At 57.4% G+C, this 20,075-nt stretch overlaps 1 protein-coding gene across 3 annotated transcripts in view; it reads left to right on the top strand.

The window, feature by feature from the left end:
* Nucleotides 1-20,075, top strand: part of TTC7A (tetratricopeptide repeat domain 7A) — a 116,270-nt gene that overhangs the window by 87,625 nt on the left and 8,570 nt on the right. For all 3 annotated transcript variants that reach the window (XM_025868873.2, XM_025868875.2, XM_025868876.2), the window contains 4 exons: nt 1,530-1,646; nt 5,180-5,277; nt 6,789-6,923; nt 14,408-14,610. In XM_025868873.2, coding sequence (XP_025724658.1) covers nt 1,530-1,646; nt 5,180-5,277; nt 6,789-6,923; nt 14,408-14,610 — 553 coding nt within the window. The remainder of the gene's footprint in view (nt 1-1,529; nt 1,647-5,179; nt 5,278-6,788; nt 6,924-14,407; nt 14,611-20,075) is intronic.

Here is a 20,075-nt window from a genome sequence, read left to right as displayed (position 1 = left end):
GTGTTCCCCAGCAGCTGCCCACCAAGATGCAGAGACCACATTCCTGCCCAGGCCCATGCATTCCACGCTGTGAGGACCATGCTTTCTACCCTTGGGACTTTGTAGGCCAGCTGGGCGATTCATTAGGAGATGTTTTAAGAAGGGCACAAGGCATCCTGAGCGTCTGGGAAGGTGGAATTTAAGGTCAGACTTGAGGGGGCATGAACATGGAGAGGTGAGGCTGGAGGGCGGGGCTCCGAGTGAGGGAGAAGGTCAGAGGGGAAAGCTCGCAGTCGGAGGCTGGCCTCCCCGTATGGTGCCTGCAGCCTCGGATCACAGGATGCGCGCTGTGTGGATGCAGGACTCAGCCTCTGCGAGGGCCTGTGTGCCAACCTCACATGGGCCAGCAGAACCACCAGGCAGCGATCAAGTACAGGGCCTGGCAGTCACGTGCGTTTGTCCAACAGCGATGCCAGGATGAAAAGGCCTCACTGCTCACCACCCGGTGAGAACCGGAGTCACAGCCTTGTTTGGGCCTCAGTGGCTCAGCCAAGTTCACCACTGCCCAGGCAGCTGGTGTGCATCAGTGCGCCTGGCAGGACCCACGGTATAAAGAATGCAGGACTTTCATAGCCGTTAGTAAACTGCCACTGCCTTGAATTTCCTGAGTGTCTCCAGCTGCATTGACCCTCCCTCCCCTGGGACCCCAGTACTCCCCGACAACTGAAGGGCCAAAACCTGGCACGGCAGAATGCCCAGGCCCCCCACCCTGGTTCTGATGAGCAGTGTTCTGATGGTCTCTGCTGTGTCCAAGGCAGAGGGAGGAAGTAGTCGGCCCCCCTCCTGTGGTCCTGCCTTCTGGTGGGGCCGGCCCCTTCCCTCTCCTCCCAGCCCCCATCAGGGCCACATCCCCACATCCCACACCATCCTGACCTCAGAGGACTCCCAGTTTTCTAGTTAAAAGAGACTGTGAGGTTGCTCTCTCCCTTTGCGGAGTGACTGTGTTCTAAATGGTGACCAGATAGGATCTGGTGGCACTTTAATCCTATTGCACATATAAGGGGAGCTGGCCATTTTTGGAAATCCAGTGAAGAATTCTTTGATAAAGAATTGACTGTCCTCATGTATCCAGGGTCAGGAAACAGTCTGCAGTTCAACTGAGGAGATGTTAATTGAGCACTTACTGTGTGCTGCCCTTTAGGGGACATTTCTTTGCCAGTTCCTTGCTTAGCTTCTTGCCTTGATTAAGAGTTGCCTTCTGCGTCTGTCTCTGGTATACAGGGCCCATCGGGGCCCTGTGGGGCGTGGAAATACAAGGATGGCCACATATTCATTGAGGACAGTGCATGCTGTGGGTGTGGGAAGGAAGAACCAACAAAGCAAGACTCGTAGCCACACTTGACAGTGCTTCAGAGGCTGGGGCAGGAGGGTCTACGACGGGAGGCCAAGTGGGTGAGGGGGACTGGCAGAATGGTGGGGCAGAATCCCTTGGGGTCCTAACCTGGGAGGAAAGCCAGGCTCATGCTAACTGCCACTGTCCCGCCCCGCAGCCTGATGTTCACCAAGGTGAAGCTGGAGCAGGTACTGAAAGGCCCAGAGGAAGCCCTCGTGACCTGCAGACAAATGCTGCGGCTGTGGCAGACCCTGTACAGCTTCTCCCAGATGGGGTGAGTGGCTGTCGTCATCCCCGGGGATTGCCCAGGGGGTGGATGACAGCACTGGCGGGGGGTGGCTGCCCAGGCAACAGCCCACAGCCGAATGGCCATGATGCCTGGGGCTGGTGACGGTATTTGAATCAGAGTGTGCTACTTGCTGCTTCTGGGGCCTTTTACATCCGTAGGCTAATTTTAACCTTTTGACAATCCTCTGTGAGGACAGAAGGACCCTGCTCAGGAAGCGGAAGTTCAGAGGAGTAAGAAGGAAGTCATTATTGAGCGTCTGGGCCAGGCACTGGGATGGCCGCTCGTATCTTAAAACGCTGTCAGACTTTACTTTCAGCCCAGGAGGGAAACTAAGACTCCGAGACCTTCTAGAATTTGCCAGAGTCACTCACCTGGTAAATGGTCGTGCTGGGGCTTGAACCTGGGTCCCTGAGTGCCAGCCCTCCTGAGCCCGGTGCTGCTTCCTGGCTTCATTTGGAAGCTAGAAGAGGAGGAGGAAGCTGAGTTCCTGAAGGGCCTGCCCCACCTCCTCACCCCACCCCCGACTCACCCACCGTCTCCATGCATCCTGTCTCCCACCACAGTCCCCAACCTGGGCTCCAGGTTTTTCCTGGGCCAGACCAGGCATTCTTGTCCAGTTGAAGCTGCTGAAAGTCTTTGCTCAAATCCCCTTGGACACTGTAGCCCAAAGCAGAAAAGAGCCTTGTGCCAGGCAGGTGCACCGCATCGTCCTGCTCGCCTGGTGCTCACCCCCTCCCCTTCCCTGGAATTGCTAACTGTGTCATCTCCCAGAAGACCCCCTCTGGTAGATGTGTTTGCATTTTCACAGGACCCTGGGAGCCCAGAAGGCTTTCACAGTCCCCAGAGGCATGCCTCTCTAATGGTGAAATTTACAGAGGAGGCCCCAGGGTAATCCAACGGGGTTAAAACCCTTGGGCAAAGTAGGGTCTGCCTCTCTTTGAAGGCCTCTGAAAGGCCTGGGAGATTCCAGGGCAGAGCAGGACCCAGTGAGTGGAAGCTGCCGGAAGGCCTGGGAGATTCCAGGGCAGAGCAGGACCCAGTGAGTGGAAGCTGCCGGAAGGAGGCTCTGGGACTTTTCAGAAAGGGAATGGGGAGCTGTCTGGCCGCTGGGTGATGTCGGGGTGAGGCCCAGACTCTGGTGTGAGGGGGACCTGCCCTGAGATGCTCCTTGCCCAGCCGCTCACTGGCTGCAGCCACTCGGGCAGGTCCACAGTCTGGCTCCCCTTACGGAGAGGAGCTGGTCCTTGGAGGTGGCAGGGACTTCCCCTTGGCTGGATGGCGGGTTGCCTGCTCATCCAGGTGGTCTTGGCAGGGCCCCTCTGAGCTGTGGCCCTGTCTCCCGGCATGTGGGCCCCCGCCCTGTGCCTCCCGTTCAGGCAGCAGATCTGTTCTCGCAGGGGCTGGGGCTGTAGGTTCACGCTGGGGTCTTTTTAAGTCACCACCCACACACTCATCTCTGATATGAAGGCCCAGTGGAGCTCCTCCTGGGTTCCATAGGCACCTCTTTTGGGGAACCTCCCATAGCTCCCCACCCAGGGCGGGGTAGGGCTCAGCTGGGCCAGCTATCTGGAGTGAAATTGCTAGGACCAGAGGGCGGGATGCTATATCCTCTTGGCTTTCCACAGAATGGGGGGCTTGCTTTCTGAACCTGGAGCCACAGAGCAGAAACTAGGACTTGTGAAATCTGGTTTGGGGCAGCTGAGGACAGAGGCCAGAATCCACAGCCTGAAGGTCTGGCCTGCCATTCCCCCCACCCCCACCCGCGGGCCTTCCTCTGCTCCACTCAGGCCAGGCCACACCCCCTTGGCCCTGCTCAGATGCCTGCCTTCGCGGAGCCTGCAGTCACCCCGCCTCTGACGCTTCAGCTCAACCCTCTTGAACTAGGTCTTTCTAAGGGCTCATCATGGGTTCTCCTCCGCACCTGGCCACCGGGTTCTTCAGGGCAGGAGCGATGCTGTACGTTGGCCTAGACTCAAGTGGCAAAAGATCCCTGAGATGGGCTGTTTCCAGAGCCCTAGGGGTGTCCCTGTCGGGGGCTGGGAGGGCCGGTGGGACAAGAAGCTGTCCCACCTCCCTCCGGTATTCCTCGCGGAAACTCGTTAGACCGACCTCCCCTGTGGATTACTGCACACAGTAACAAGATGAGAAAACTAAGGCTTACAATGGCTGGCTCAGTAGCTTTGCTGATGGTCACACAGCCGAGGAGGGGTGGCCCGCGTCTCTGGCTCCTCGGCACTGCACTCTGGTGCCTCCCGGGAGTGGAGGAGGGTGGGGAGGAAAGGCACCAGCCTGGGTCCACTGTGTTTTGTGGAAGGTTTCCTCTCATGTCTGCATGATGGCCATGCACCCGCAGGCCCCAGCCCAAGCCAGTGTGAGCCCGAGTTTAAATGGGCAAGGACGGGGCCCTGGCATTCTTGGTGGGACCATCGTCTGGGCACCCCGGTGAAGGGAAGAAGCCTCTGGCCCCAGGCTGGGCTTGCCTTCTCTCCTGCCATTTCCACTTTGGCCTTCTCTAAGCTTCCCCAGTTAGGTTCAAGGGCGACCCCAGAAGTGGGCAGGGGTGGCTTGGGGCTGTGCTGCCTTTCTGAGCTGGAGGCTGCCCCACCTCCCAGTCTGAGAAAAGAGGAACCTCTCTAGCAGTGTGGGAGCCTCGAGGACCTGGGGAGATTACCATGCTTGTTTATCTGCCACCCCAGCCGCCCCCCCCCCCCCCGCCGCCGGCTCTTCTGGGGCCACCCTGGTGGCCTGAGGCAGAGTGGCATCTGGGGCTTCCTTCCCTGGGGGGTGGGCTGGGGGCATTTCTGGTGGCCCGTGAAGGCCAGGCTTTCCTTGGGAGCCAGACCTTGGTGCCAGCACTGTGCCTGGCACTCCGCTAGACATTGTGAGGGGAGCAAAAGGTAGCAGAAACCTCCTGTTGGCCTGGGGGAGCTTCTAGCATCACACACTTCAGAGGAGGGAGAGTTTCTAACCCACGTGCTGCTGGCTGCATGCTGACGGAGGGCAAGGGAGGAGGCACCCATGAGGGGTCCTGGAGCCACCGGAGGCTGTCTGGATGGGTGAAGGGCACTGGGCTGAGTTGTAAAGGATGGAGGGTTTTGGGTGGACCAGAAGAATAGCAAGAACATTCTTGGCGGCAGCAGCGTGAGCAAATGTAAGCTGTGGGGATGAAATGTGGTGGCATTAAGGAATAGCAGGGAGACTGATGACCCCCCGGGCACACAGTGGCAGTGTGTGTGTGTGTGTGTGTGTGTGTGTGTGTGTGTGTGTGTGTGTACACACATGCTGGGGATTCACAGCATGTCATTGTAGCTGCTAGAGTGAGCCAGATTCTAGAACCCCAAGCCTGAGTTCTGATGTGTTCTGCCACTCTGATGGTCTCCATCCTTCCTAGTGGTCCCAGCTTTGACTCAGTTCCCAGGCCTAAACTCTCAGCTCCGGAGCCTGCCTGGCATAAGGCTCCCTTATTCTCCCTGCCAGCCCTCCACCTCATCGGGGCCTGGCCTTCCCTTGCCTTTCAGAGGCCTGGAAAAGGATGGGAGCCTCGGCGAGGGCGTCACCTTGAAGAAGCAGAGCGGCATGCACCTGACTCTGCCTGATGCCCATGACGCAGACTCTGGTAAGAACGTGCCCATGGGCAGCTGTCCATGTGGGTCCACTGTCCCAGCCTGAGCACGAACGGGGAGAGTGGCATCTGCCTGGCCTGGCCAAACCCACCCCGCTCCCAGCCAGGGGCAGCCCCAGAGCCTAGTGCTGAGGAGCTAAGGAGCTGCCGTTGGGCACCTGTCTGGCACCTTCCCACCCGTCCTGGCTCTGGGGTGGGAAGTGAGCAGCTGAAGCAGGCAAGCGGGGGTGGGGGGGGGCGGTGCAGAGAGGAGAGCCAGGGTGGAGGAACAGCTGTAGAGCCCAGAAACTGTCTCCCTCTAGGCTAAGGGTCTACCACTGAAGTGTCCTTAGTAGACAGAGTCAATTAGAAAGGAATGAGCTGAGCGTCAGTTTACAACTCTAAGCCCAGAGTGGACTCTTTCAAATGAGGACTGATGAAAGCAGAACAGCAAAGGCACAGAAAGAAGAACTAGTCACAGGAACGGAGTGTGAGGGAGTTGTATTTGGTGGCATTGCTTATTCTGTCCACTTCTGTGGACATGAGCCAGGTTGCACCTTTGTCGTCCCTGATGGAGCTGATTGCCCATGACTAGCCCCGCACCTGACTTCCAGGCACATCCGAAGGGCACTGGGCTAACTGTGGAGCTGCTGACTCCAAAGAGGGAACGGTGAAGGAGGGCATGGCACCCTCGCAGAGAAGGGGGGACAAACCATGAACAAATGAGTAGGGCTCCACATGCACCCGGCTCAGAAACCGAAACCATCCGTGGTGTGCCCCAAGGTCTCCTGAGTTGATTGGAGCCTTTATTGCCCCTGAGAGAGAGAGAGGAAAAAAAAGTGCTCACGTTTCACCTGCATGTGAAGCATAAATGTCCATGGCTTATATATCCTGAGCAGGACCCGAGTCACCCAGAACTGCCACGGGGGAGGTTCTCCACAGCACACAGGGTCCGGCCCGAGCCGCTGCTACCCAAGGATTTAGCACAGCGCAGCCTCAAAAGGGAACTTCCTATGGAAGAAATAATAATATGTACCTGTGAAAACAAAGCAAAGAGAAGGGAGAAGAGAAAAATCCTCCAGTCTCACCACCCAGACCTTAATAATGGCCTTTCAGACCTTTTTCCCAGGCCCCTATTTCTTTCTTAGAAAAATGTGATCGTACCATTTTCCAGCTTGCTTTTTTTTTTCACCTGTGTGCCGTGAGCATCCTTCTGCGTCCATCTCCGTATTTCTGCGCCATTAGTGTGATGGCTGCGGGGTTTTGGATGATGATACCCGCACGTATTTTGAATCACTCCCCTTGTTGGACATTCGGGTCATTTCTGTTTTCAGTACTCCAGGCACCTTTGCCAACATTTAGGACTGTCTTCTTCAGTGATAGACTCCTAGGAGTGGGCTTGCTGCCTGGCTGCCCCTCCTAAGCTCCTCATCCCAGCCGTGGCTGAGGGTACAAAGGAGGGCCCTTCCCAGTGCGTCCACGAGCTGGTTTGCGACTGCTCAGCCGCCTCCCCTCTTGCTCTGCAGGCTCTCGGCGGGCATCATCCATCGCAGCCTCCCGGCTAGAGGAGGCCATGTCAGAGCTGACTGTGCCCAGCTCCATCCTGAAGCAGGGTCCCATGCAGCTGTGGACCACGCTGGAACAGATCTGGCTCCAGGCTGGTGAGTTTTCCTGGCCCCAGTGACAGCCACCTGCCTGCAGGGCTCTCAGAGCTGTGACCTGCCCTGGAGGAGGGTGGTGTGGGGCTATGAAGACCCCTGACAAGGCCTGCATAGACTGCAGTACTCACGGAAAGGCCTGGGGATCAGGAACCTGGAGCTCTCGTTCCACCTCTTTCTTCTTTGCTTGGCCCAAGAAGAGTCGCTTCATCTGTCTGGCTGTGGGTTTCCTCCTCCACCGCATGGGGACAGGGCGACAGGGCGACAGGGCCTGCCTGCCTACCTACCTGTAGGGAGGCTCTCTGGCAGCAAATACAAATGTAAGCAGATTTGAGGAAAGACCACACAGATGGATAGCCTCCTTAGTCTCAAAGACAGGCCCTGTCCGTCCTTCTTGCCCAGCCTCTCCCGAATAAAACTAGTTAGTAAAACTAGCCCAAGCCCCAGAGAGCTCACAGAATGGCTAGAGAAGAGGGGAGGTCTGGTGGTGTAGTTCAGCGATGGCGGAGGGCTGGTAACACTGAGGGGGCTGTTCAGGCGACAGTCCCTCTTGAGAGGTAACTGGCACCTTTAGCACCGTGGAATGTGAGGGTCAGTTACTGCTGGGGATGCAGGCAGCTTCAGGATCACACAGGGCTGGGTTCTAATGCCAGCCCCCTACGGTCCATCCTGATCGTGAGTAAAGCGGTCAGTGCCGTGTGGGGCACATAGTAGGTGCTCAGTGAAACCCCTCCCCTGTTTTCTTGTTACCCTGATGGGTGCCCATCTCTCCCCAGGGGCTGGCGCCTACAGCCCCCCAGGGGAGACGCAGAAGAGACTGCAGGTAGAAAGTTCCTGAGCTGAGCGGACACTGCAAGTCAGAGGCTGAAAGTGGTTCACTGAGGATCTGGGGCTTCCTGCTGCCTGGATTTCACATATGGCCCCATTAGCATGCAGTACCCCCCCCCCCCCCCCCGCCCCGACCACCACCAGAGGTTCTGAATCTGGGGGCAGAAATTGGATCAGGATGCACAGGCTAAACAGGGAAGCATTTTAATAATGCAAACATTGTCCCAGTTAGCATATCAGGGTCCCTCAGGAGGCTAGGGATGTGTGAGGGCCCTGCTCCCCAGCCAGCTTGTTGCATCCTAAGTAGCGAGAGGAATATTGAAACGCCAGAGGGATACAAAACAAGGCCTCCCCTTAGGCAAAGAGCCCCCTTCTTCTAACACATGGAACCAGCACGGCTCCCAAGGTGCACACTGGAGCCCCAGCCCCCTCCATGTGCCTGGGATAGAAGGCTGTACCCACACTGGGCCTTCACCATGTGTATCAGTAACGCGGTGATCAGATCCTGGAGTTGTGCGTTGCCTACTCTGGAGCTAGCAAGGCCTTAATTTTACTGATGCATGTTGTCTACTACCATCAGCAAATGAACATGTGTTTGCATTTCACAAGCCTGCTTTCCATTGCTCAGGTATGCAGCTTTATGCTCAGGGTGCTAGTATGTTCTGGTAACTCCAGGGATGGTTAACTCATGACCTTCATGAAGCTTGTAATCAGGCTTGGGAATTATCAGTATAAACATGCCCTTCAGTAATTTGCACATTAGCCTTTGTTCTCCGGACATTATCCTAGATATTCAGCCCCCAGAGAACTCTGAGAACAAAATCTGAATGCTTTGAATGTGGTGCCAGGTGAGGGTTGGGCGGTGTGGCATTAGGAGACAGGTTTGGGTGTGTGTGACTGATCCAAAATGGCAGTGACTTCTGCAAGGTAGACACTTTGTTGTCCTTTTGAAACAGTTCAGAGATGGCGCCCTTGACTGGGATGACAGCTCTGCTCCCCTGGTCCAGGAACCCAGGTTCTTTCCATTTTGTTGCTTCTGTTCTCCATGGAGTGTCGCTCTCACCCCTGTGACCCATCATGGCTCCTCATCACGTTCACCTTCCAAGGCATAACCAGGGAGAGTGGGAGAAGGGGACACCCCCTCTCTGTAAGGACATATGTTGAAATTTGCATACATCAGTCCCCGTCATGATCCATTGGCCAGAACTTAGTCACATGACCACACCTGGCGGCAAAGGACTCTGGGAAATGTCACTGTCCTGGTTGTCCGTATGCCTCATGAAAAATCAGGGGCTCTGTCATTATCGGAGAAAGGGAGAAGAGACTGAGGGCCAGCCACCACAGCCAGAAAGGGAAGTAAGAAAGTGTCCCAGGTTGTCCCTTCCGAGCATGGGAGGGCTCCGGAGCAGTCTGCACACCATAAGCCGTCAGCATCAGCAGCAAGCATGTGCCGTGCACTTACTGAATGAAGGGCTGCCAGGACCAAATCACCGAGGCAAAAATTTCTCCCTAACCTCACCCCCAGTCTGACCCAGGCTGCGAGTATCGTCACCAGCATCCCCACCCCCATCCACCCCGCCTGATGATTCCAGCAGCTGCAGCAAATGTGCAGGAAGGAAGAACATCCTCCTTTTTCATTTTGGAAGGGGCTGGTCTCCCAGCTTGTGTTCAGGATAAATTACACCCCGGGCTGTTGGGGCTCCATCAGTGACCCCCCCTTGGTTTGGGAAATGGTACCCTTCCTCTTCTCCTCCCTGTCCTCTCCAGGCCTCTGCGCATTCCGGTCAGATGTGACAGGCATCACAGGGGGGCTTCCCCTTGAGAGATGCGTTCGGGGAATGTTGCCTCTTTGACAGCGGGTCTGTGTGACAGCGGGAGAGGCACGAGGCCTCCCAGATGCCCCCACATCCTGCGTGTTGAGAGGTGCCTTTCGGAAGAGCAAGATGGCCCACCTCCCTCTCTCACTGCAGCTCGTGTCTCTGGGAGCTAACAGTGTGCTGGGGGGAGGGAGATGGATGTAGGGAAGGGTTCCCCTCCCTGGAGGACCAGGGGACTCCTAGGCGGCCATGGGCTTTCACTCAGTCAGGGGAAGCTGGCCTGAGTCTCAGCTCCCAAATGGCAGATTCCCAGTATCTAGGCACGGGGCACAGAGCTCCGGCTGCTAAACAGATGCATCAAGCAAGAGCCAGGACAGCCCCTGGCCCAGGCTGAATCTGTGCCCAGAGAGCCTGTAAGATAGGCACCTTTGCCCAAGGCATCTCAGAATGGGGACCACCTGTGGGGACAATCCTCAGGAGGCCCTGGGCACAGGTAGGTAAAAGCTGCCCCAGCTGTGAGCTGGGCAGACGGGGGAACTGAGATGGGGTGGCCAGGGCTGTGTCTAAAGATCATCTTCATTATAAAATTACAGTCAAGGGAGGGGCGCCTGTGTGGCTCAGTCAGACATTAAAGTGTCCGACTCTTGATTTCGGCTCAGGTCCTGATCCTCAGGGTTGTGAGACTGAGCCCCGTGTCAGCTCAGCCTGCGCATGGAGCCTGCTTGAGATTCTCTCTCTCCCTCTCCCTCTGCCCTCCCCCCCCCCCCTCTCCCTCTCCCTCTCTCTCTCTCTCTCTCTCTCTCTCTCTCTCTCTCTCTCTCTCCCTCCAAAAGAAAAAAAAATAAAAGACTACAGTCAAGGGAGAAGCTTTGCCTTCCCCGCGGTCCTGCGCGCTCCTTTTGTGCTTCGTTCGCTCGTCTCTCATCTCTTTATCGTTCCTCACGCTGCCCTCTGTCCCAACTCCCCACCCTTCTCCCTCCTGCCTTCTGTGCCTTCTTCCCACGTCCCCTCTTCTCTTGCTCTGGCTTTTTCTTCTTCCCTCCTCTGCCGGCACCCCCTCCGCCCAGCTGCCAAGTCACTGAGGAGAGCACTCGGGGACAGGAAGTCGCGAGCCCGGGCCCTGCAGCCTGGACTCCCTTGTGGCCTGGGGAAAATCGGGCCCCTCTCTGGGTCCCTAGGGTGGGGGGGGGTCTCAGACCCCCTGCAGAATGCCTTTAGACCTTCTGATCCTCTGTTACTCTCTCGGTTCCCTGGCCGCCTCTCGCACTCCTTCCTTGTCTGCCTCTCTTCCTTCTCCTTTATTCTGGGTGTCCGTATGTCCTGAAGGTCTGCTCCATGGGGAGGACGCTTGTGTCCTTTAGGGGGCAGTTTTGGTGATACCCTCTGGGGTTCAAGGCTAGCTAAGGGCCTAACCTTAACTTCTTTCCTGAGCTTCTCCCTGAGGTGGCTCTGCCTTTAGCCTGGGTGCCCCTCCCTTCTGAGGTCTCATGGAGGGTCTCTAGGAAGCACCTCTCACGTGGGGAGGCCCCTGAAAGACGGTAGACCTGCCCCTGGGCCCTCCCTCATCCTGCCCCTCAGCTCAGGAGGAGCCCCCCCCCCCGCCCCCGGGGCCAGGCCCTCCCTGCCCAGAGGGCGTGCAAATAGCCCATGAAGAGTGAGTTCATCCCCCAACCTGGGGGTGGGGTGGGGCTTGGCTCTGGCAGAAAGACTGGAACCGGCTCTAGGTGCAGGGTTAGATCAGGATGCCTCAGAAAAAAAATAATAAAAGGGACTGTTGCAAAGCTCCAGGGAACAGATGTTTTCCATTTGGAGCTTGCCGAGAGAAGCGCAGAGGGGGGCGGGTGGAGAGGGATGGACGGAAGAGGGAGAAAAGCTGAGACACAGAGGCAGGAGGGGAGGTCACGGGTAGGCAGACGGGAAGTTGAGAGAAGTGGGAAAATCGGGATGGAGGGAGAGAGAAGGCGCTGAGGGGATGGGAGCGGGGCCCTCGACACTGGGGACAGCAAGGTCTGTTTGCCGGGGTGGTGGCCCGGGCTGTGAGAATTCAAGCAAAGTCCAGTAACAGGGAGCAGGCCTCCAGCCCTGGCCGGAGAGGAGGCCGGGATGGGTGGGTACCTGGGGGCCCCAGCAGTGAAGACTGGGAGATCCAGAAATTGGGGTAGTGGACAGGCACGGTGCCGCACGCAGGGCTCCTGCTGTAGCCGTGGCTGGCTGTCTGGGGAGCACCATGTTTGGTAAAACAATTGCCCAGGGATGGTGAGGCTAGGAAGAAGGGGTGCAACTGCAGCCCCCAGACCTGTGGGCCCAGCTGCAGGTCAGAGGCCCCGCCCTGGAGGCTGAGCATGCCCGGGACTGTGCAAGGCAGCCAGGAGCCCTCAAGAGACCTCACTTCTCTGGCTCTGTTCTGTGTCATCTGGTTTCCTGCCTAACTGGTAATGAAGTCCATCAGACCAAAGCAGCCCTACCTATTTTTCCGGGCATGTTCTCTGGTGTGTGGCCAGACCAACAAGGCCCAGGGCCCCGAGGAAAGAGGGAGGTGGGGATCCCTGTAATTGAAATCTGTTGATATGAAGGCACTGTGAGGGGTCCCCAAGGGAGAGACCAGAAACAGCCTCCAGAGACAGAGACTCAGAAGACAGGCCGGCAAGTTGTAAACAGCTTAATGAGCCATGGCAGGACCAGGCCGGCAGGTGGGCCAGAGCTGGGGCAGACCTGCTGGGCAAGGGCCAGGGGAGTGGAGGGCCTAGCCCCTGAGCTGAGCTCCTGGTGGTAGACGAAGCGGGCTCCCTACCCCAACACTCACACCACACACTTCCTTCTGCTTCTCCCCTCGCCTCCGGTGACCCTGGGGAGTTCGGCCACGGTGGAGCCCAGCCCTCTGGGTTGGCACAGACTCCCTTCTCTCTGTCAGTCCAGCTGCCCCTGCACCTTCAGGCCCCAGCTCAAATGTTGCCTCCTCCAGGAAGACTTCCCTGACCACACCAGCACAGCTGACCTGACCCCTTCGGAATGCCCGGAGCTTTCAGAATTGGCACCTGTCACTCCATTGCCTTGGCTCACTGCAGTTTGGTTGCTCAGCTGTCCCACCTCTCCCCACCTCCACTCTTTCTCCTGGGAGGGCCAGGCACATGGTCAGGACTTAATAGTTGCACACTGGACCCTCTGTTATGAAGGCAGCCTGCTCAGAGCCCCAAGCAGCATCTCCAGAAGGAAACACAACAGCAGAGCAGAGGAGAGCCTACGCCGAGCTAGACAAACCCCTGAGCGCGGGCCAGCCCTCCCTGCAAGGCCCTGGCTCGAAGCCCACCCTTCCTGGCCTCACCTTCCCGTGCTTTCTGCCTTGGGACTGTGCCGCTCAGGCTGTCTACGGGGACAAGAGCCTGCATTTCTCTCTGGCCTGATCATGGGGGCCTGGCTCCTCTGTGTTTACTTAATTCTTCCAAATTCTCATCTCCACTAGAGAAAAAGAGTTCCCTTGCGCAAAAAGGCCTCTGTAGTATTGTAGGATGTGGCAAGCTACTTGATTACACAATGAACCTTAGGCAACATTCATGCTGACTGCCCCAAGTGCCGTGTGCTGTAGTCAAGGCCTTAGGCTTCCTTCCTGCTGCTTGTCCGAACAGGAAGACGTGGTGCCTGGGTCCGGCTTCTCCGCCTCTTTCTGGGAGCTTCTTTTGGGATGTCTGTTACCCACCCCGCCCTAGACCTAACCTGAATTAGTGTGACCTCAGCCCTTGGCCATTGCTGGGAACAGCTCTTGGCAGAATCACAAGCCAGGCTCTGCGTGCCCTTCTGTGCTCCCATCTGTGCACGGGCACCAGCCCTGGGAGGGGCAGCCGAGCCCCAAGGCTGCCACCAGAGGAAGGCTGAGTGGGCCATGAGGCCGAGCTGCCAGCCCAGCCAGCCTGTTTCTAAAAAGTGCCTGCTGTGGGCGTGTACCTGTGCAGTGTGGATCTGAGATGTGCCCTTATGTGGGCTGGCCTGGGATCAGAGATGGCCCCATTTTCCACTGATCTGGGGGAAGAAGGCAAACTGGTTGTGGGACAGGTCTTCCCAGCTTGTTGGTGAGAGGCATGGGCATCCCTTATTCTCTCGGTGTGGCAGAAAGCCCTGGGCTTCAGAGGGAGGCTGGAGCTGCACTGGGAGTCCAGCGCTGCCTTGCCTCTTTCTATGGAGGGACTGGAGTGAGGTTCCCCCCCTCCCCCCAGCTTGGTTTGTTAGTGCAGAGCCCTGAGAGCACCTGCTGGGAGGAGTAAATGAGAGAAGACACTTGGCAGAAGCAGGCCTTGGCGCACTGTCCATCTCCAGGAGTGTAGGCTGTTTGGAAGCACACGCCTGCCTCATCCTGATCAGCCTCCATCCCCCACTCCCAGCCTCGCGGTCGTCGGGTGGAGAGACACTGCAGAAAGCCACTTGACCTTTACAGATACCACCTGTGCCCCCACTGCCGGGCTTGGAAGTCACCCCGATGCCAACCCCGGGCCTACAACTGAGTCTCCCTGTGGCCTTAGGCAACTTCCCTAATGTCTCTGTGCCCACTGACACCCTCCCTGAAGCGGGGCAATAAAAGTACTTGGTGTGCTGGCTCTCGGGAATGTCCGCGGACACGGTCTGTGCGGAGCGGGTAGCACGGTGCCTGACACAGAGCGGGCACTCGGAAACCGTTACCCGCTGTTGCCCCCACAGCCCGGAGCCAGCGGGGCCCATGCCATGACTCCAGGGATGGTTCCCATCACCTGAGACCCTCCAACTCTGGGGGCTGATGGTCGGATGCGGGGAGGGGGCCTCTGCCTCTGACTTTTCCTACCACTATCACCTCCCACTGTCCTTCTGGTTTCGCAGCTGAGCTGTTCATGGAGCAGCGACACCTCAAGGAAGCAGGTTTCTGCATCCAGGAGGCGGCGGGTCTCTTCCCCACCTCGCACTCGGTACTCCACATGCGGGGCCGGCTAGCCGAGATGAAGGGCAGTTCGGAGGAGGCCAAGCAGCTGTACAAGGAGGCGCTCACGGTGAACCCCGACGGCGTGCGCATCATGCACAGCCTGGTGAGTCAGCCCCTGGCCCCCGAAAAAGGCCTCGGGGCCCTCCTCCCCTCCCACCCCCTCCACTGCGTGTGCCCTGGTGTCTGGTCGGGGTGGGGGGGAGGTGGCCTCCTCGCAGCTCTGCTGGGAGAGACAACTGGCTTGTCGAGGCAGGCCATTCCCCTTCAATCAGAGCCTGCCTGAGCTGATGAAAAAATCTAGGACGGGTTGATATTCTTTGTGACTTCCCTTTTGCTCTAAGCTTCTGTAAAGCAGTGGAACCCCAAAGGGGTTCCTCATCGGATCCTTGCCCTGGACACTCTACGCAAAATGCTCTGCTTTCTGGGATTCCCCGGGCCCTCCATGATCACTGGGCTACCTCTCCCACTTTGGAGGAGCTCCGTGCCTCTTTGGTGGCATTCAGGAGATGTCATGGGCTGGGCGGTCATGTCAGGCCTGACTTGAGCACACATGGAAAATGGCCCCTGGTGGGGGTGGGTAAGAGGACCCAGCAGCCCCAGTCCTGGGATGTGGCACTCAGGACTTGGGTGCCCAGAGCTCGGTGACTTTCTGTGGGAAGGTCTGGAGGCTGGGAGCGGGATGCTGGTGTTCTTGGCTCGGCCTTGCCATTCTCTTTCTTGGTGAGCATGAGCAAGTCGGCCCCCTTCTCTGAACCTCGGTTTGACTTATCTGTGCAATGGGGATTCTTTGGTGCAGGAACCATTATTGAATGCCTGCTCTGACAGCTGGTAGAGTAGACTGGCAAGATAACCGTTTTTCCCTTCCTTCCTTAGCTACTTTTATCTATTTATTTCTCCCTTCGCTACTTTCAGAGAGCAGCTTATCAGGATAAACATAATGCTCTGAAAGTGTACAGGCCCGCGTCGACACAGTGATTTTTGAAGTATTAATTTAGCAGCACCCCATTAGCGCCACGGTCTTCCCCTGTCAGGGTGCAGGTCCCACCTCAGACGCCCCCGCCCCCCGCCATGAGCGCTCCCTGAGGGGAGCACCCATGAGGACGTCACCAACCTCGGCCACATGCAGAGCACTGAGGGGGCAGAATGATTCCAAATGGCTGCAGGGTTATCATTGCCAAAAGGGGTCTGATTCCTTCCCAAGGAGGGGCCACGGGGAGTTCCATTTCCGCTCAGTGTCAGGAACATTACAGCCCTCAGAATAGGACGAGAACAAACTCGGGAGTTGTCTGGTGAGGACAGCGGCAAGAGAATGGAAACCCCGCTTGGGGGAGGAGCTGGGCCAGGTCACCTTCATAAGGTCCTTCCCAACCCCAAGAGCCCCTGAAAACAGATTAGAGCCTCCCCGCTCAGCTACTATTCCTGCTGCCTGATTTCTTAAAGGATCTCTACCTTGGGCCCATGTGAATATTCCGCAGCAGCTGAAGACAGCCCACGCGGTGATGTCACACCCTGGCCCACGTTCCCCTCCACATGGCTGTGTGTTGCCTTGCAGTCTGCTCAGCAAATGTTTGTTTTTTTTGCAAGCACATCCTCCTTCCTCCCGCAATTCAGACATTAGCTCCTGTGATAAATGCTGCCTCCCTGGAGGTCACATCCAGAAACCTGATGAGGGTGGTGGGAGGGAGGATGTGGGCTGTGTCGTTAGGCCTACGGCCAGGCAGCGATGTCTGCCTTCCCCTGCGCTCGCGGATCGTAGCCCGCCGTCTCAGTCCCTAAAACCCGATGAAGTCCAGTAACAGTGTACCATTTTTCACTTATGCTCATTATTGTTGGTAGCTATTTTCCTGAAGCCAGTTCCAAAGGCAGGTTTTTCCATGGTAACCGAATAGCAGCCCAGAGTGGCTCTCTCCAGATGTTTCTGAAATGGCCTCTTTTCACTTCCCGGGGTGCCCGGCTGAGGTGATGAAACGAGAGCGAGTCAGAGCCAGGCCTGCCCACTGTTAAAGTTACAGGCAAGCAGAGGGGCAGTTGGCTGTGGCGTGGGCAGCCCGTTCGCTTTCCACAGGCTCTGTTCTGCCAGCAGCCTACACATATGCATGAAGAACGGCAGATTTCAAGTCTGGAGAAGATTCACGAAGCACTCTTTCCCCAAAGACACGGGAACACTTTGGCATGTTGATCTCCAGCATTCCCTGATGTAAGTAGTCATCCCTAGGCCGCCTTCAGGCTCAGGACACCTGGGATCTCATCCTGGCTCTGGCTGTCATTCACTAGGGTGATTTAGGAGAAGACACACGTAACTTCCACGTTCCTGATGTCTCCTTCGGCAGATGAATAATAATCTTTGTCGTTCCTAGACCAGGGCTAATCACAGGAGGTGATGCATGTGAAAGTGCTTCCAGAGGTCTGCCGTGCAATGTCAGAGAAGGCAAAACAGCATGTACGCCCCTACTCTCCAGTCCCTCACCCGGGACAGACATTGCTAATCAATCACAGCACTTTTTTCTCACTGAGCACAGGTGTGACCTTGGGATCTTTTTCACCATGGTGCAACATGAGGGGAGCCACTGCCTGGCAGTGGAAGTCAACTTGGCCTTTATGTAAGGGTTTCATTGTAAAAATAGTAGAGAATGGGAGAGACACATCCATTGTCTCAGCCTTTGTGAACTCTGGAGGTTGGTGCATCCTCAGAGAATTATCCAGAGAAAGGAACACGGAGGGGAACTGGTATCCGCCTCCCCCACCCAGTGCAGTCGTTGCCAAGGCAGGTTCCCAAGGAGGACATCCTGGCCTTGCCACACCACCATGGTTCTATGAAGACATCAGCCTCTGATCGGTGCAAGGAGAGGAGAGGCGCCCCTCCCCTGAGGGCACAGCCACCCACAGCCTGGGCTGGAAGAGCTCTGGATCCCTCAGTGAGCTGTGTGGGTGCCGGCTTCAGCCTTACAGTCCTGAGGGCAGGATCATCAAACACGGGGAGGCTGGCCTCACGGCCTCTCCCTGAGGCCATGCGCATGGGACAGGAGATGTGGGGACAGGCCAGAGAAAGCCTCCGGGAGTGTTAGGCTACTGCTTTTAGGAGGCAGGGTTCAGGCGTTTCTAAGAAAATGAACTTTGGCCCAGAAGCGGGTTCTCCACTCTCCCCATCCTGCTGCCACCCGTGCCCTGCCGGGGACGGGAGGTGTTTCCATGGTTCAGGCTCCATCCTGGGCTCAGTTCAGGCTTTCCCACCCAGCAGGCGGGACGGAGACAGCGGCTTAGCCGTGCTCCACCAGTGCCCCAGAGGAGTCTGCGCCATCGGGCCCTGGCCCTGTGGGCTGCCTCCTCCGCGGGGCTCATGGATGGCCAGCTCGCTTCAGGAGGCTGCCAGAGGCAGAAAGAAAAAGCCATGCTCTCTGCAGATGGAAATTCCCAGCAAAATCTCAGGAGCAGGTCCAGCAGGAGCAGGTCCCAACAGTCTTTACCAGCTCTTTCTTGGCCTCCCTTCCAGGTAGCCAGAGAGCCTACTCACTCAGCCTGGGTGTTCAGCCCTGAATTTACGGGCAAAAGCATCTCGTTAAGAAGGGGAAACCTGAACTTTCCTTGCCTGACCTGAGGAAGCAGGAGAAAGGAGGCAGATCTTCCCAAGATCAGCAGAGGAGTTGGCCCCCAGGTGACACTGTGCCTCAGAGAAGGCTCCATGGGCTTGGTGGAGAGGAATCTGAGGCAGTCTGCACCCTTTCTCTCTCTGAGCCTGTCTCTGCCCTGCCGCCTCCCGGGAGGCTCTCTGCATCTCCGAGGGAACAGGGATGCCTGGGCAAGGCAAGGAAGCCCGGAGCGACTAATGGAATGGTCAAGTCACCGAGAGCCCTCCCAAGAAGACTGTGAGGTCACCTCACTTTAATGGTGGGAGGGTCACTAGCCCTGGCCACAGACCGACCATTCTTCCTGCCACCCCTTGGCAGAGCCAGGAGTGCGGATGCGTTGATGCAGCCTGTCTCCCTGCAGGACACCGCCCGAGGGCCTCGGCTGCGAGTGGACAGGCACGCTGCCTCCCTGCCCCCTGCATTTGTGGGCGGCACCCCACCCCGCTCGCCCAGCCACAGGCTCTGGGGTTGCCTGGCACCTCTCTGGCCAGGCCTTCCGGCTCCTCACTGGCCCCTGCCCGTGGTCATGCTTTCTTCTTGGGACAGAGTTCCAGGCTTTTGTTGCCCCGTCTCCCCAGAACCCTTTGCTCCCCGGGCCCCCCAGCCACAGAGGGAAACTGCCCTAAATGAACTTTGGCTCCTGTGATGTAATTCCCGAAGCAGTCCTGGCTTCATGGCCCAGCCTCTTCTTTGTGCAGATGCTCCTGGAAAGATAGGAAGACAGCGCTTCTGTCATCTGCTGCCCTGATGAGAGTGTGGCAGTGAATTAGTCCCCTGCACTCACTCCCTCTCGCTCCTAGTGTGGAGCTTGCTGGCTCGTTCTTCAAGTGGGTTTGGGGGATCAGGGGCATGGCCATAGCGTGTGGCCAGCCCCATTTGGCCCCAGAACCTCTGGTCCCTCTTTCCCCAGGCTGGGGCTTGCCACGACATCCCCCATGTCCCAGAAGCGGCCCACCACCATCCCTGCCTCTCCCTAAGGTGGGGCCTGAGTCAGCCAGGACCAGGGCTCTGCTTTCTAAGGCCAAACAGGTGAAGTCTGGTTGCACAGAGCTCCCGCCACCCCCGTCCCCAATCCTGGAGGGCAGTACTGGACTGGAGAGATGACCCACCTGAGCCAGCCCTACCAGCCCTACCAAGCCCCGTACTTCCCCTCACTGGCTCCGTTTTCGCTTCTGTCTAATGGGGATAATAATTTAGGCCCTTGTGACCTCCGGGGGAGGATTTTAGTGCTCAGATGACCTAAGCACTGTGAAAAGATAAATCAGCACATCTGGCGTTTTTGTCACCATTCATGTGGAAGACTTGTCGGCAGATGGCCGAAGCCTGAGCTCCACCTTTGGCCAGGATGTCCCACCTCGCTGCCGTGGGGCAGGGGTCATTGGTCCAGGTTTCCTTGGGCTGCCAGCAGGGTATTGAGGAAGGGGGTGCTGGGCAGGGACCGGGGGCCTCAGAGCTGCCTGTAGGTTGTGCCTGGGGCTGGTTGGCCGGGATGGTTTTTAAGCCCCAGTATCAGAGCCAGCTTGTGTCTGGAGGTGGGAGCACAGCCTCTGAGTCTCACTGACCTGGACTTGAGCCCCACTTTGCCTGTACTCACTGCTCCACCATGACCGAGTTCCTCAACCTCTTGGCACCTCAGTGTCCTCGTCTGGCAAACGGTAATCACCGTGCTGAACACCTAGGTCTCCTGTTAGAATTAGGTTAACTAATTCTGTAAGTTAATGGCCCAGTAGTTGCGGTTACTTTTGCCTTTTCCATGCTGAAACACGGCTCCCAGGTCAGATTCGGACGCTGTTGGTTTGCAGAGGGAAGTAGAGGCCCGGAGCCAAGCCCCAGAGAGTCACTGTAGTGGAGCCTCTCAGTCCTCACTGAGCCCATCAGGCGACTCTGGCCAAGGCAGAGATGTGCAGGACACCAGCCCCAAGTGCCCTGTGGCTGGGACAAG

Source organism: Callorhinus ursinus, unplaced genomic scaffold, assembly GCF_003265705.2.
Source record: "Callorhinus ursinus isolate GAN/ISIS: 27379988/994484 unplaced genomic scaffold, GSC_fseal_2.0 scaffold10, whole genome shotgun sequence".
Classification (NCBI taxonomy): Eukaryota; Metazoa; Chordata; class Mammalia; order Carnivora; family Otariidae; genus Callorhinus; species Callorhinus ursinus.
Note: the sequence above shows the minus strand (reverse complement) of the source record. Positions and strands in the feature narration are given on the sequence as shown.